A 15,852-nucleotide genomic window follows, 5' to 3' on the forward strand; every position below is an offset into this window, starting at 1 on the left:
CTCTTTCTATGTAAGGTAACCTCGCATATAAGCTTATCCTACATAGTACTGGAAATTAGTGGAAATGGGAACTAAAGAGTAACCCAGGATATACTCCAATAGAAAGAGAAACGCAAGTGTATACTGTTAATTGAAAGAATCGCTTCATTTCCCTCTGATCAGGGCAACTGGAATTATGCATTTTTTTTTACAGCTCTGGGATTTTCCGAAGAAATCTGGATTTGGCCTTTTGCCTCATCATCCATCTTCTGTTTCATAATCTGTAGATTTAAATATAAAACATGTGTTTCTAGTTCCAAAGGATCAAAAGTTACTACAATGCTGCTACACATGTTGCTGCAAAGTGGAAGATCATGTGCAGAGGTTGGCTGGTTATCTTTCTGCAGCTTATTGTCCTATTGGGGTATTAAACTGGTACTAGTGATGCAAAAGTAATGCTATCACAAAATGCTCCCTCCTACCCTCCACCTTGCTATTCTTGCCACATAATTCAGTCAGCCGTGCCACTGTAGCTGTGCCGTTCTAAACAAACATCGGACGTGGGATTTCACAGCCATTCTCTTGCCATAAGAGAAGGGAAGGGGCCGTCCCCATCACCTTGATCAGAAGCATTGCTTGGGACACCTCTATGTGCGCTGACAGTAGCCTGTCGCTTGCAGGCTGAAGGGGCGTCTTCTCCAGCCCTGCAGTGGCAATTCACACCGATGCATTAGCATCTCCTGCCTGTTGCTGCCCGGGGAAAATATTTTACCGCCCCTCTTTAGCCTGTTAACCCTCACCTCAGGCCGGAAGGGAACAGTCATGTTCCAAAGGTTCACATGCTCCCTGTAGAAAATTGTGTGAGAGGATTGATATCTAGCTCTCCATTTATCTCCCAGGAAAACTCTCACGCGCACACGCACATCCTCTTTTGTTCTCTCTTTCTGTCTCTCTCCTTTCTCCATGTGTCACCAGAGCTTTGGGATGGGTATTTTGAGTAAATAATAATGCACGTGTTCGTAAGCGTGTTTATGAATGTCTGTGTGTTTGTGGATACGTGTGTGAGGACGTGTGGCTGCAGATGTGTACTGTGAAATGGGTGACTGAGAGTATTATTATAGTTATCTATGTATGTTACTATATGTGTTAGTATGTAACCCTTTGGGCTTCTAAGGGGTATATGTGTAAGTGAGAATGGGCGTATATGGACACTTTGTGTAAATTACTGTGTGCCCGATTGTGTGCAACGTGTGTTTGAATGCGCGTGAATGAGAGCGCACGTGTGGCTTTATATAGAAAAAAAGTCTGCGCCCTTGAAAGAGGGGCTCTGCATGTGAGGATATGGTTATGTTGGTATTAGAGTAGGTTTTAGTTGTGAGTATACCTGTGAGCGCGGCTATGATGTGTTGCTGTGAGCACGCCTGGATACCTAATTATTTGTATATGCTAGAAAATGTGATTGCTGTTTTGTTTTGTAAACAGTTGTGTCTGTGTGTATGTGAGAACTATTAGGTGCTCGTGTGTGTGCCTATGCGAGCAAGGACACGTTCCTGTGTGTTATTCTGTATGAGTAGCTGGTGTCCGATTGCAGTGTGTCAGTGTAGTTATGTGTGAGCGTGTTTACATGTGACTGTGTCAGTGTATCTTCTTTACGTATGCGTGTGTGTGTATAAGACATAGTGTGCAGTGTGTGTGCGCGCCCGTGTTCGTATGTGTCCTGTGTCCTGGTAAATGTGTGATCGATACATGCATTTGAAAAAAGTGGGCTTCTTTAGTCTTTTTTTGTGTACGGAAGTTTCTATTTTCCTGTGTGGGTGTGCACGGTTGTTACTTGCTGGGCAGCTTTCAGTATGACTGACTGCCTGTGTGTGTTTGTGTGTGTGTTGGGGATGGGGAGTGTTTATACACATATGTATGCCTTTCGCTAGGTCTGAAGCGCATCTCAAGGTCTGCCTTGCATGCCTGTGTGTGTTTGTGTGTGGATATCTGTGAGCTTGTTTGTCTGGCATAGGGAGTTATTTAAGGATGTTAATTTTGTGTGTTTAAACACAGGCTTTAAAGGCAATCAGTTGAGGGCTCCAGGGTATCACGGAGCCGTTGAGTGATCAGGAAAGTGTGCGCCCTAACAGAAGGCTGCTCGTAGCGCCTTCCACAAAGTAGTTCATTCTATATCCCACCTGAGGAGAACTGCTTAGCAACCAACCTCTCTGTGGCAGCTCCCTCCTACCCTCCACCTTGCATGCGTTTCCTCCCTCGCCTAAGGGGAACTATCCCTAGGTTAAACTGTCCCCGAAACCTTTACGCCACTGGCCTGCCTACTGGCCCCATCGTAAATGTCCTCTCTTTAAAATTAAGAACCCCTCCCAAACTCCCTTTTAAAATGAAATGCCCAAATGGCCTATTTCCTAGTTCCCTTTTAATGTGAGATCTCTCTTAGTTCTTTCATATGTCAGCTTTTTCATATCGTCTTCCCGTCGTTCATGGCCTCTCCCCGATCTCCCTCCGGAGGAGAAACTAGTGGAGCAAGAGATCTTCCAGGCTACTCCATTGCAGGGTTCTCCCCCCTAGGTCCCGCCAAAAAACGAGCTCCCTTCTAGCGCCCTTTTGAGATGAGATCCAAGGCCACGTCTCCCCTTCACACTTTAAAAGAAGGGTACAGCTCTCGCCAGCTGCACTGCGGAGGGGGCTGGGGTCGAGGAAGTACCTCTGGAATATCAGAAATGGGACGGTGTGCGAGCATCACTGGCAGCCATCCCAGAAAAAAAACACGCGCCATGCCCACGAAAGTGCCGAGCCTGCAGCTTGGCCATTTGATGGAATGTTTATAGCACATAGCTGGTCTGAGCTGCTATGGCCATCCTGGCACCCACGCAGCCACCCATGTAAAAAGGTCATCTAAAACTCTCAGGCAAAGCCTGGAACTAAAAACATGTCCCATATTCGCAAAGCGTGCATGCCCCCTTCAGAGCAAGAGGCTGCGTTCATACCAGCTTCTCCGGTTGGCATACGCTAAACCGGTTATACAACCAAGCAACAGGCATCTGGCTGCAGGCAACCGAATAAATTGCCATACATTTAATTATTTGTCAGGCGTGAATGCCGAGCACTTGCACACGCATTTCCCTATATGTTGCACATCTGCCGTAATCGCAGGTTCGTCCTGCGAGGCTCAACTTGCAAATTATTGCTGTACTTAGTATGTTAATCTTTGCATAGCGCTGCATACCTCGTGAGTGGTTTCTCTGCACTGGACGGGTACAGCAGGGGAAGAAGCAATATATTTGGGCACATTAGGTGCTCATGCTGAAAATGTGTAGTAGAGGTGTGGTGGGCGGGGATTTTGGCAGGGGCCTCCATACAGGCATAGGAGTAAATCCTGAAAGGGCAGTGCACGTTAAGAAGGACCTTGATGTGAAGTAAATAGTACCTCCTCCCTTCTTACAGGCATGTGGCGTTTAAAGAGGCGGCGAGAGAACAAATTAAAGATGAGCAAATGGGTAATTCATATGAGTCGTGAAGTGCCGGGTAATGGACATGGATTCTGAGAGGGCGAACGATACACTTTTAGATTATAACAGTACAGTTAATAATGACGCAGATCGTGATCGGGCAATTAAAATCCAGGGACGGCGAAGGAGCAACAACTACGGGCGTGTATTCTGATATGCACAGATATTACCACAGATATTGATGGGGCACATAATGCCGGTAAATACTCTCGTGGGGCCAGTAGTACTGACAGAAATCATGACGGGGCAATTCATTCTTGCAATACTGCTATGGTGGTGACATATATTGTCCGAGTTTCTGATTAGGGCAGTGTGTACTGGAATAGACATAGGAAGGACAGTGAACACCGGCAAGTGTCACGAAGGGACAATCATTTCTGGTACGGATAGTAGGAGGGAATAAATGCTACCACGCATGATGATGTGGGGAAGTACAGAGCTCCTAGTCGGGAACAGGGCAAGTGATACTAGCATGATATAAGTGTGATGGGGCAATTATTGCTAAAAAAAAATAAAGCTGTTGATCCTGCTATGGATCTTGAGACGGCAAATGATAACAATATTAATCAAGACAAGGATGCGAATTGTGCAATTATTACTAATATGGATCCAGCAGCGTAAATAAAAAAAAAAAAAAAAACACGGGTCCTGATGGTCCTGATGGAGCCACAGGCACTGATCGGAAAAAAAAATGTCTCTGTATGTTACGCTTTTTTTATGGGGACACAGCGTGCTGGAATAGCGCACACCGTGATGGGGCATTAACGCTGTTTTCTACCGTTTCCCTGCTCCCGGCAATCACCTAATGTTCAGTCAGGATGTCAGGACGACCTAATCCAATGTCAGTATCCCACCCGTGCCCCTCTTCCCATCACCCAGCGCAGTGCTACTGTCCAGCTACTACCCCTTCTGCACTAGACGAGCCCCTGGATGGCGAGAAAATCTAAAGGGAGACCGTGGGTGCAAGTGAAGCAGCCGAAGTTACTCACCCATTCTTTGTCATCTGATAAGCAGGTTCCCCCTTCTCGGATGAGTTCTGTTTTATTATGTCTGTCTTTTTTGTTTTTATTTTCAATTAAATTGCCGACGCATTCATGGTTGTTGAAGTCCGTCGCTCATAGCATCCCATATCCAACAAATACCCCTCTCAATCCAGGCAAAGTTCCCCCCTCCGAGGAAGAAGGCGGGTGCGGGGGCAGCAGATGAAGGGTAAATTGGGGAAATGAGGGTGGTGAGGTGAGCAGGAAGGGGAAATCCTGTGGTAACTGGGACGGTGCCCAATGTCCTCGATCCGTCCGTCGAATTCACCAAAGAGACATCAGTTTAATATGCAACCTGCGCAGGCGGTGAGATGCAGAGAGTCGGCAGCAGCCACACATCAACTTCTCCCAGACAGTGGTGGCTTTCCCAAAGATTGGCATCTTTCAGGCTGACCGCCTCGGCCATCCCCAGCTGAAGCAATGCATCCTTCGTAGCCCCAGGGATCCAAAGGGGGGCGAGGAGCCCGCCACGCCGGAGTAGAGCCCCGGTCTAGAAGCCACGGACGGCGGCTTCATCCATAGAACGGGGCTGGATGGGAAGTGGTTTGTCGCTGTGCTCAAAGCAGCCCTTGTTTAATTCAGCAGCCTTCCCTGAGCCAGAGGACGCTCTGCTACTGCATGGCGCTGCCACGAATCCACTTGGAGGTACAGCGAGTGCCCTCCACTGGAGGAACCAGATTGCACATCAAAAACCTGAAGCAGCGAGGCTGTCATTGCTATGCAGCCCTTCCTCTGTTAGAAAATACAATTAAAGGCACAGCGCCGCTCTTTGCCGCTGTTTTATTCAATTAATCGTGCCCCGGCTGCGCAGTGAACAGAGAACCTACGTGCAGCGGAAGCTTCGGGGCACCTTCTCTTGAAAGTTGGGGGGTCATTAGGATTTCAGGCCCGGGCGTAGTAAAGGTTTAAGGAGTTCACGTATGGATCTCGTGCGACCGACTCAGTGGTAAATAAGCATTGATAAGACGTGGGTTATTGTTTTTATTTCTCTCGAGGCACCTGGCTCCGGAACTGTCTCGTTTCCAATTGTTCATGTAATTTGTTAAACTGCCTCTTCGTAGTAAATCATTTCTAGAGCCAATGTGCTTTCATAAGAAAAGACGCTTTAAAATAAACTGTTCAGTCATTTATATATTCAATAGATTGATATTGGCTTTATTTCTAGGGGGAATAACACAACTTCTGTTCACTTCCTTCATTCAGATGAGCTTAGATATTTTTAAGACTAAAGAATGTGCCTTCTTTTATCTGTTAAGGCCAGACTTGGAAATGCACTCTGTAAAATCTCTGGACAGTGCAGAGTTCAAGGGCCAAAAACGATTTACCTTGGCGTGCTGCCATCAGAAACATCATAGAAACTCAGGGAAACCCTCACCAGAAGTCTCAAGACCTTTTCGAGACGTCCCATCACCCACCCACTGAGATGTAATGGGGGACCCTGTTACCTTTACCTTCTGCTTTTTGCAGGTGGTTGGTCCGAATGGAAGTCTCCCTGGAATTGGGCAAAACTAGCAGTGAAAGACTGAGGGCCTGATTTAGAGTTTTGTGTAGGAGGTTACTCTATCACAAACGTGATGGATATCCAGTCCACCATATTGCAATTCCATTATGGCCTATGGAGATCTTAATATGGCGGACAGGTTATCCGTCACATTTGTGATGGAGTAACCCCTACTCCAAACTCTAAATCAGGCCCTGAGTAATTTCAGGTTCTGAAATGTAATCCCCATTCTAAAGACTAAAACCCATAGGGCGTGATTCGCAAAGGCAAATATTCAGGTGTCTATTTACTCAGATATATATGTGCTACTACACCTAGGTGTAACTCTACACTATTTTGCTACTCACAATTTCCAAGCATAGATTACTCCAATGTGTAGACTTAAATATTTGCACCCTGTTAAATCAAAAGGCAGAGCATAGAACAACATGATTTATGAGTATAAAGATGCTTGTAATAATTTTGCACATGGTCTCCCGAGGGGAAAGCACAGAGGCAATTATTAAGGTTTATTATTCTATAAAAATATATTCATGGTTAATATAAATATACAAAAAAATATTATCCTAGATTTAATAAAATACAGTGTTGCAACACATTAGCTAATCAAATGAAATACCTTTAAATAATTAATTTTGTTTTAATACATTCATTTAATTTATACATCATTAAAAAAAAAGTGTCCAGAGATACGGCACTCGCTGCACCTACCTTAGGTGAAGAACTTTCTACAGCGATACAGCACTTGCTGCACCTACTTAGGGTGAATAATTTTTTGAAAACTTCTCGCTATTTATATTTAAATGACTGCATTTACCATGATGCCTTGGGGCTATTTTCCGCTTGAATGCAAGGCAGTGTGCTCCCTTTTTCTTTTTGGATGTCTAAATGATGGCTCCCGTGAGCCTCTTGCTGACGAGCACTGGTGATGCACCTTTGCGCCTACTGAGTGGTACAAAAACCTGTGAAGACGTTTGGCGGCATTTCAAGCGACCCCTTCAGTTACATATGCTCTCTGCTGATGAAGGCCGAAAGCCAGAAACACGTGTCCAGAGATACGGCACTCGCTGCACCTACCTTAGGTGAAGAACTTTCTACAGCGATACAGCACTTGCTACACCTACTTAGGGTGAATAATTTTTTGAAAAATTCTCGCAATTTATATTTAAATGACTGCATTTACCATGATGCCTTGGGGCTATTTTCCACTTGAATGCAAGGCAGTGTGCTCCCTTTTTCTTTTTGGATGTCTAAATGACGGCTCCCGTGAGCCTCTTGCTGACGAGCACTGGCGATGCACCTGTGCGCCTACTGAGTGGTACAAAAACCTGTGAAGACGTTTGGTGGCATTTCAAGCGACCCCTTCAGTTACATATGCTCTCTGCTGATGAAGGCCGAAAGCCAGAAACACGTGTCCAGAGATACGGCACTCGCTGCACCTACCTTAGGTGAAGAACTTTCTACAGCGATACAGCACTTGCTGCACCTACTTAGGGTGAATCATTTTTTGAAAAATTCTCGCTATTTAAATTTAAATGACTGCTTTTACCATGATGCCTTGGGGCTATTTTCCGCTTGAATGCAAGGCAGTGTGCTCCCTTTTTCATTTTGGATGTCTAAATGACGGCTCCCGTGAGCCTCTTGCTGACGAGCACTGGCGATGCACCTGTGCGCCTACTGAGTGGTACAAAAACCTGTGAAGACGTTTGGCGGCATTTCAAGCGACCCCTTCAGTTACATATGCTCTCTGCTGATGAAGGCCGAAAGCCAGAAACACGTGTCCAGAGATACGGCACTCGCTGCACCTACCTTAGGTGAAGAACTTTCTACAGCGATACGGCACTTGCTGCACCTACTTAGGGTGAAAATTTTTTTGAAAAATTCTCGCTATTTATATTTAAATGACTGCATTTACCATGATGCCTTGGGGCTATTTTCCGCTTGAATGCAAGGCAATGTGCTCCCTTTTTCTTTTTGGATGTCTAAATGACTGCTCCCGTGAGCCTCTTGCTGACGAGCACTGGAGATGCACCTGTGCGCCTACTGAGTGGTACAAAAACCTGTGAAGACGTTTGGCGGCATTTCAAGCAACCCCTTCAGTTACATATGCTCTCTGCTGATGAAGGCCGAAAGCCAGAAACACGTGTCCAGAGATACGGCACTCGCTACACCTACCTTAGGTGAAGAACTTTCTACAGCGATACAGCACTTGCTGCACCTACTTAGGGTGAATAATTTTTTGAAAAATTCTCGCTATTTATATTTAAATGACTGCATTTACCATGATGCCTTGGGGCTATTTTCTGCTTGAATGCAAGGCAGTGTGCTCCCTTTTTCTTTTTGGTTATCATTAAAAAAATAATTAAAAATAATTCAATATTCACAAAAAAAAATATTTCTGTTTAATATGCAGTAAATTGTGCTTAAAATTAAGTGTTGAATTAGCGCAAATCATTTATTTGTTTGTTGAAAGTTTAAACATTTTTTAATGTAATTTTATTAAATATGTTTAATATAACATAATAAGTTACAAATATATATTTTTACCAACTTCATATAGGTGTGTGTTTTAAAAATATAGAAATATAAATTTATTAATTGATATTTATATGTATTTATACATATATATTTCAACACAAGTATCTATATTATGGGACACGCGCAGCAGGGTCTGGCCACATGCAGGGATGGCTGTTGATCCAAATTGAAATATGATTAAAAAACAGGAATTCACCCCCCCCCAAAAAAAAGGTTAAATTGATGTTACATTTAGGTTAGATTATTAGACCTTAACTTTGGTTAAAAAAGACCTCAGAAATTCACCAAAAAATACAAAGGTTAAAGTGGTGTTATAATTAGGTGACACTGTCATGTGCAACATAGCATTTTAAACTAACAAAAACCACTGAAATTTTCCAAGTATAGTTAACTGAAGTAACTATAACTCAAACCATGAAGAAACTGTAACTCACACCCTTGGTATGCACTATTTTAACCCTCAACATTTACATTACTCAGTGACTTGTTCAGTGACAGCAGTGATGACAGCTAAAATTACATCATTTATGACAATACTTAAGGGATCACCCCTCAACTTTCAAGGAAGGAGCTGAGGTAGATTAACCTATTTTTGGAAAGTTTCATGCCAATTCATCAAAGTTATTAGCAAACCAAAAAAACACTCTTTTTATGGTAACTGGGTTCTAACTATAACTACACAGTGTGACCAGCACTGTGATTAGTGGTATCTGTGGTTGAGAAGTCCACTTCTCCCTCAGGAGATATGTGGAAAGAGGTTAGTGAAAATGACTCATAACTCAAAAAGCAAGCAGTAATGCCAATAAATGAATGTCCAGTCAGATACCTATTTTTATTTTAAAAATAACTACTTTATTTCTAACTCCACACAATCAAAAGAGTAATACAACATTAATTAGCAATAACACAATCCTCTTGAGTGTTTCTCTGGTATGTGCCTGTCCCACCCACTTTTCCTAACATGTTTTGAGTTGTTCCTCATCCACTTGTCTAGGGAGTGCTCACTAGTATACTTTGCTGAACAGTCCATTAGGACTCTTAGGAAGTAGTCACAAGTGTCTGTAGTCACACTGCACCTATAGCAGTGAGTCCCCTGGAGCCCTATAAGCCCATATTGAGTCTTACCTGCTCCAGCAGCGAGGAAGCATTCAGCGTCTTAGTGGGCACAGGTAAGAAAGTGCCCATTTTTGACATGGTCACCCCACTTTGTGCTTGGTAACTGATGCAATTTCAACTGAAAATGCACTAGGTTCCTGCTTTCCAGATCCCCAGGACCAGATATCTTTCCTTAACACTGTGCAATTCTTTCTCAACTGGCCATACGTTTGGCACACCTTAGAGGTGCCCCCTGCAAAGCTACTAAATACATGTGTGCTGGCAGACTAGTTTTAACTTGCCTACCACCACCAGACATGTTTCTGATCCCCTTGGGGTGAGATCCTTCGCTCTTGGGTGAAAAGAAACAAAGCTTTCTCTGGCAGGGATGTTAGCACACCCCTCTGAACAGGATGACCTGTGAATCTGCACTCCAAGGCTGGGGGCTTTAAAGAAGCACACCATCCTTGAGATGTAGAACTTGCTTCCTTCAAAGGAGAGGATGCCCACCCCTTTGATCCAGGGCTCATTTAGCACTTGCACAAGTGGGAAAAGTAGTAGTCAGGGAGGCGTGCCCACTTCTTAGGGCAGACCCATCCCTCAGGTGAGCTAACTGATGTGGACACACTTTTTGAAAGTCTGCCTTCATGGTGATGGCAGAACTAGGAACTTTAGGACAGGGTTATGCCCACTGTTAGACCTGGCAGCCAAAGGGTGGTCTTCCCCCCACTATTTGCCTGCCTCCCTCCCTTTTACTGATCTCATTTTTAAACATGTAACATTGGCTCATACCCAATTGGCATATTTCATTTAGCTATATGTCCCTAGTAAAGTGCACTAGAGCTCCTGCATTACTAATTGTGCCACTCACATAGGTAGCCCATTAACCATGTATCATGTCTGCCATTGCAAGGCCTGTGTGTGCAGTTTCACTGCTACTTGGACTTTGCATTTAGAACTATTCACCAAGCCTTAAATACCCCTTTTATTACATATCAGGCACCCCTAAGGGAGGCCCTGGCTAACCCATAGGGCATTTGCCATGTAAGTAAAAGGCAGGACATGTACTTATAAGTTATTTTTAAATGTATTTATTTATTTGTGTTTAAGCATGTTGTAAACAGTTAAGCAAACAACATCAGCCAGTATACTGTATAGTGAAAGGTTATGTTCATTTCCGCTTTGTAGTACATTCAGCACTCATATCATTTATGAGTCACACTAGAAATAATAAAAGAATTTAATGGAATGTCACAAATCACTAGAGTCAGTTTCCCATGATAATCCTGTCAGCTCTACTATAAAGGTGGGGTGCCTTGTTGCTGAAGAAAAAGTAAAGACACTTTTGCGTGATATAAGAGATGCATCAATAAGGGCAGATATTGCACAAATTGTGTTCACCCAATGAACAGTCGGTGACATATTCACAGTTAACTCCCCACAATCAGGGATGGGTGCCCCATAATCTTACGATATCAGAAGTCTACTAGGAAATATCACTATTTCCCTGTTCCTTTACGCCCAGCCAAGTAATCCTGAAATGGAACCCCAAATATCGTTGGAGCGGCTACAGCTGGGGAGAACTTCGCCATACGTGTCATTATACGTTGCAGTATGTTATAACCCTAACCCATTCTTTGAGCATCAGCAAGATGCCCTTCCCCTAGTGCATATCCACCCTCTGCTTTACCAGCAGTAGGCCTATATCTGTAGGCATAGCACAGCTGTCGGTACATTCTTCTCATAGCCTAGTAGTGCTAGCTGCGGGTCGGGATCCAGTGACTCATCTACAGTGATACTCAGCTCCTTAAATACTGCCTGCATAAAGCTGTGTATGCCCGGTCAGCCTCAAGCCAAATGTAGGAAGCCAGCCACTTCCTCCAGACATCGGGAATGTGTTGCACTATCTCGAAGTCCGAAATTGTGTAAACAAGCTGGGTGTCATGCACCCGGTTAAGATATTTAAAATGGATAAGTCTATGTCTACTATTGAGGGAGACTGTGTTAGTTACTGAACAACAGCATGTTAACTGTTTATCATCGATAATTGTATCCAGATTGCTCTGCCATGCAAGATGGGCCTGCGATACTCCGGTCCTACGTGCCTCCTGTGCAAACGCGTGGTGTCTCCATATAATATGGCAAGTCGTAGGTATCTGCAAGAGTGAAGTGAAGGCAGGGATAGGTGGAGGTTCAGTCAGTTTCTCCCCAAAAAGGTCATGCATCCCAGCCCGAATTCCATGATAATAAAACCGCAAAAGCGCAGTATCATGGGTCATGCGTTCTTGTAATTCCTCCCAGCCACACAACCGGTCATCTGTGAACAAGTACCCCAAAGCACTGATCCCCAGGGCGCGTAGTGCTATCACAGCACCCTGTTCACACGTCAGTGGAAGTCACGTGCACCTGGCTAAGAACACTGCAGGGGAGTACAGCAGTGAACCTGACTGTTTCCCCAAAAGCCGGTGCCAAGCAAATAGGGTCACATTTAACAAGTCCAGCACCCCGTGGCATCAAACCAGCCGTTCAAATAGAAGCTGAGGCAACTTACATGGTGCCGCCACCCCGCCCTGCAGTCGGACATGTGGTAACTACTGTAGGCCATGTGCCCAATAGTGTGCCAACTGAGATTGTGCGACCAGGTATTACAATTCCAGATTGGGTGCACCAAAACCCCCCATATTGTACCCGAGGGACAAAGTCTGCCATCCGACTCTGGGTGGTCCTGAAACCAACGCCAGACGACACATGAGCGCTTGTAACCTGTCAAACACTGCACAGGTATGTATTATCGGGATATTCAGGAATAGAAACAAGAAGCAGGGTAAAACCGCCATCTTCTTAATAGTCACCCGTTCTGCTAACGAAAGGGGCAGTCTAATCCAGTGTTTTTACCGCTTCGGTTGGGTGTTGTTTCGCTTTCCCATAATTGTTGCAACGCTGTTTCTGGGTTTGAATGTATTAGTATTCCCAAATAATGTTCGGAGTCCTAGATCCACTGTACAGGGTACTCCATTTGTATCAGCTTAGTAACAGGAGTGAGAGAGACCACCTCCGATTTGTCCCAATTTACCTGGAGGCCAGCATGACTCCTGAACAGTACCACCTCCTGCAGGAACGAAGGTAAATTGTACTCAGGGTCATTGATATAAAGCAGAGTATTGTCTGCATAGGCTGATAAAATGAGAGTATATAATGGAAATCTTAGACCACGTTGAGAATGGTATTCTTGCAGTGCATAGGCCAGGGGTTCAGCAACCAAGGCATATAGGAGGGGGGAAAGGAGGGATCCCTGCCTAGTCCTTTTCTCAATTGGGTCACCAGACCATTCAATCCGAGGCGGGCCACAGGCTGTGTGTATAGTACTTTAATCAATTGGAAAAACGTGTCTCTGATGCGACTGCATAAAACCCTACTCCACACAGTCAAAGGCCTTCTTTATATCAAGAAAGACCGCTACTGCCTGAATCTCCAGGTCCACGTGTTGTATTGTGCCAAAGAGGGTTTGGAGATTAAGGGCCATATTTATACTTTTTGACGCAAAACTGCGCTAACGCAGTTTTGCGCCAAAAAAATTAGCGCCGGCTAACGCCATTCTGAAGCACCATGCGGGCGCCGTATTTATTCAATGACGTTAGCCGGCGTTAGCCGCCGGCGCTGTCTGGTGTGTGTTAAAAAAAACGACGTACACCAGGCAGCGCCGGCGTAGGGGGAAAATGGAGTATGGGCGTCCACAAATGGTGCAAGTCAGGCTGAGGCAATAAAATCGCCTCAACCCGATTTGCGCCATTTTTTTACGACGCCCAACCCCCATTGAAATGACTCCTGTCTTAGCAAAGACAGGAGTCATGCCCCCTTGCCCAATGGCCATGCCCAGGGGACTTCTGTCCCCTGGGCATGGTCATTGGGCATATTGGCATGTAGTGGGGCACAAATCTGGCCCCCTATGCCACAATTATTTTTTAAAAAAAATACTTACCTGAACTTACCTTAATGTCCCTGGGGTGGGTCCCTCCATCCTTGGGTGTCCTCCTGGGGTGGGCAAGGGTGGCAGGGGGTGTCCCTGGGGGCAGGGGAGGGCACCTCTGGGCTCATTCTGAGCCCACAGGTCCCTTAACGCCTGCCCTGACCCAGGCGCTAAAATCCGGCGCTAATGCAGGTTTTTTAGACCCGCCCACTCCCGGGCGTCATTTTTGCCCGGGAGTATAAATACGACGCATATGCATCGGAGTCATTTTTTAAGACGGGAACGCCTACCTTACATATCATTAACGCAAGGAAGGTGTTCACGCAAAAAAATGACGCTAACTCCATGAACTTTGGCGCTAGACGCGTCTAACGCCAAAGTATAAATATGGAGTTAGTTTTGCGTCGAATTTGCGTCGAAAAAAACGACGCAAATTCGGCGCAAACGGAGTATAAATATGCCCCTTAAGGACAAATTGCTCCCTGAAACGAATCCTGTTTGCGCCATACCCACCAGCGTAGGCAACACAGGAGCTAGCCTGTTTGCCAGTATTTTAGCAAACAGTTTGGGTCTACGTTCATAAGAGACAACGGCCTATATTATGAACATTGGTTCGCCGGCTTACCAGATTTCAGTAGTATTACTAACATTGCTTCGTGCATTGTGGGCAGCATGCACCCGTCGGCCACCAGTTCCTCAAGCAAGGTGACGAGATGGGGTATAAGTATCTCTTGATATGCTTTGCAAAAGGCCACAGTCAATCCATCAGTGCCCAGTGCTTCACCAGACGGCATATCTTTTAATGCGTCTTTAATTTTAGATGGATTCAGCAGGGCCATTATTTTTTCCCGATGTTCATTGGTGAGCCAAGACACGGCAATATGAATAAGCTAGTCAGTGCCTGCGGCTTTGTCAAACGGCAGGCGTGATTTATAGTAATCTGTATAGTAATTGCAAAAGCGCTCTACCATCATTTTGGTGCCATTCAATACCTAACTAGCATCATCCTGTACTTGTAAAATAGCATCATTCTCCCGTTTGGGATGCAACAATGTTGCCAAAGTGGTTCCCGGCCATTCCCCTTCCCCATAGACCTGCACCACTGCATATTTCCCCATATGCATCACTTCACATTGGGCTTCTCCTGAAAGTCTGCCAACTTACTCTTGAGGGAGGTCAAAATGGCCTTGTCATTCCTCTTCACTGCTCTGGACTCTAAATCCACAATTTCTGTTTCCAGTTGGTGAAGGTGGGTGCGTATGTACCCAGCACTCCGGCGGGTTTTGCTATGGTCACGCCTCGAATATTTACTTTAAATGCTTTCCAAACCGTGGCAAACTTTGCCACCGCACATATATTTAGTGCAAACAATTCTTCTGTGTCCCAACCCAGCTCGGCTCTGAAAACCTCATCTAGCAATTAATTTGGTGGAAACCACCATGAAAATGCGAGTGGGAGACGATTGCAGAGATCCAGATTCAGGAGGATAGGAGAATGATCGGAGTACGTATGCAATAGGATCTCACAGTCCCTAATACGATGGGACAGTCATCTGGAAAATAGCTAGTAGTCTATATGAGTGTGTGTGTCATGTACAGCTGAGTAGCGGGTGTAACCAGGGTTGCCGGGTGCCTGTGGGGCCAGACATCTATCATTTCCTCCCGCTGTATGATCTCGTTAATGACTCTGACTCCTGTGGAGGGTTGCAGTGGGGGGCCTCTTGTTCTATCCCCTCTTGTTCTATCCCGTTCAGGATTGAGAACGCAGTTGATGTCCCTCCCAATATCTGTGGCAGGTCATCCCATTGCCTGAGTGTAGGGTTAAGTGTGTGGTAGAAATTTGGCTCGTCATAGTTAGGACCGTATATGTCCACCAACAGAATTGTGAGGTTATCCTTGAAACATTTAGGCCCTCATTACAGCTTCGGCGGTCTTTTGAAAAGACTGCCGAAGCCGCGGGCGCCAACATTCCTCCAGTGCTGGCGGTATGTTTGACACCACATTATGACATTTCCACTGGGCCAGTGGACGGAAACAGCGTTTCCGCCCACTGGCCCAGCAGAAAAGTCACCACAACATTGAAGCCGGCTCGTAATGGAGCAGGCGGCAATGTTGAGGTGCGTCAGGTGCAGCAGCACGCGTCGCGCATTCCACTACCTCTAATTCGGGTAGTGGAGTACGTGATGGAGCTGTACATGGGGGCCTCCCAAGTCACCCACACCGC

At 45.3% G+C, this 15,852-nt stretch overlaps 1 protein-coding gene across 2 annotated transcripts in view; it reads right to left on the reverse strand.

Annotated features, from left to right (window-relative positions):
• Positions 1-5,333, reverse strand: part of LRRTM4 (leucine rich repeat transmembrane neuronal 4) — a 1,757,998-nt gene extending 1,752,665 nt beyond the window's left edge. Inside the window, exon 1 of one of the 2 annotated variants that reach the window (XM_069214164.1) lies at positions 4,478-5,333. In XM_069214164.1, coding sequence (XP_069070265.1) covers positions 4,478-4,481 — 4 coding nt within the window. In that variant the 5' untranslated portion in view covers positions 4,482-5,333. The remainder of the gene's footprint in view (positions 1-4,477) is intronic. The other variant, XM_069214163.1, reaches the window with a different exon arrangement.
• Positions 5,334-15,852: the final 10,519 nt, after the last annotated feature.

The sequence above is a fragment of the Pleurodeles waltl genome, chromosome 11 (genome assembly GCF_031143425.1).
Source record: "Pleurodeles waltl isolate 20211129_DDA chromosome 11, aPleWal1.hap1.20221129, whole genome shotgun sequence".
NCBI classification, from domain to species: domain Eukaryota; kingdom Metazoa; phylum Chordata; class Amphibia; order Caudata; family Salamandridae; genus Pleurodeles; species Pleurodeles waltl.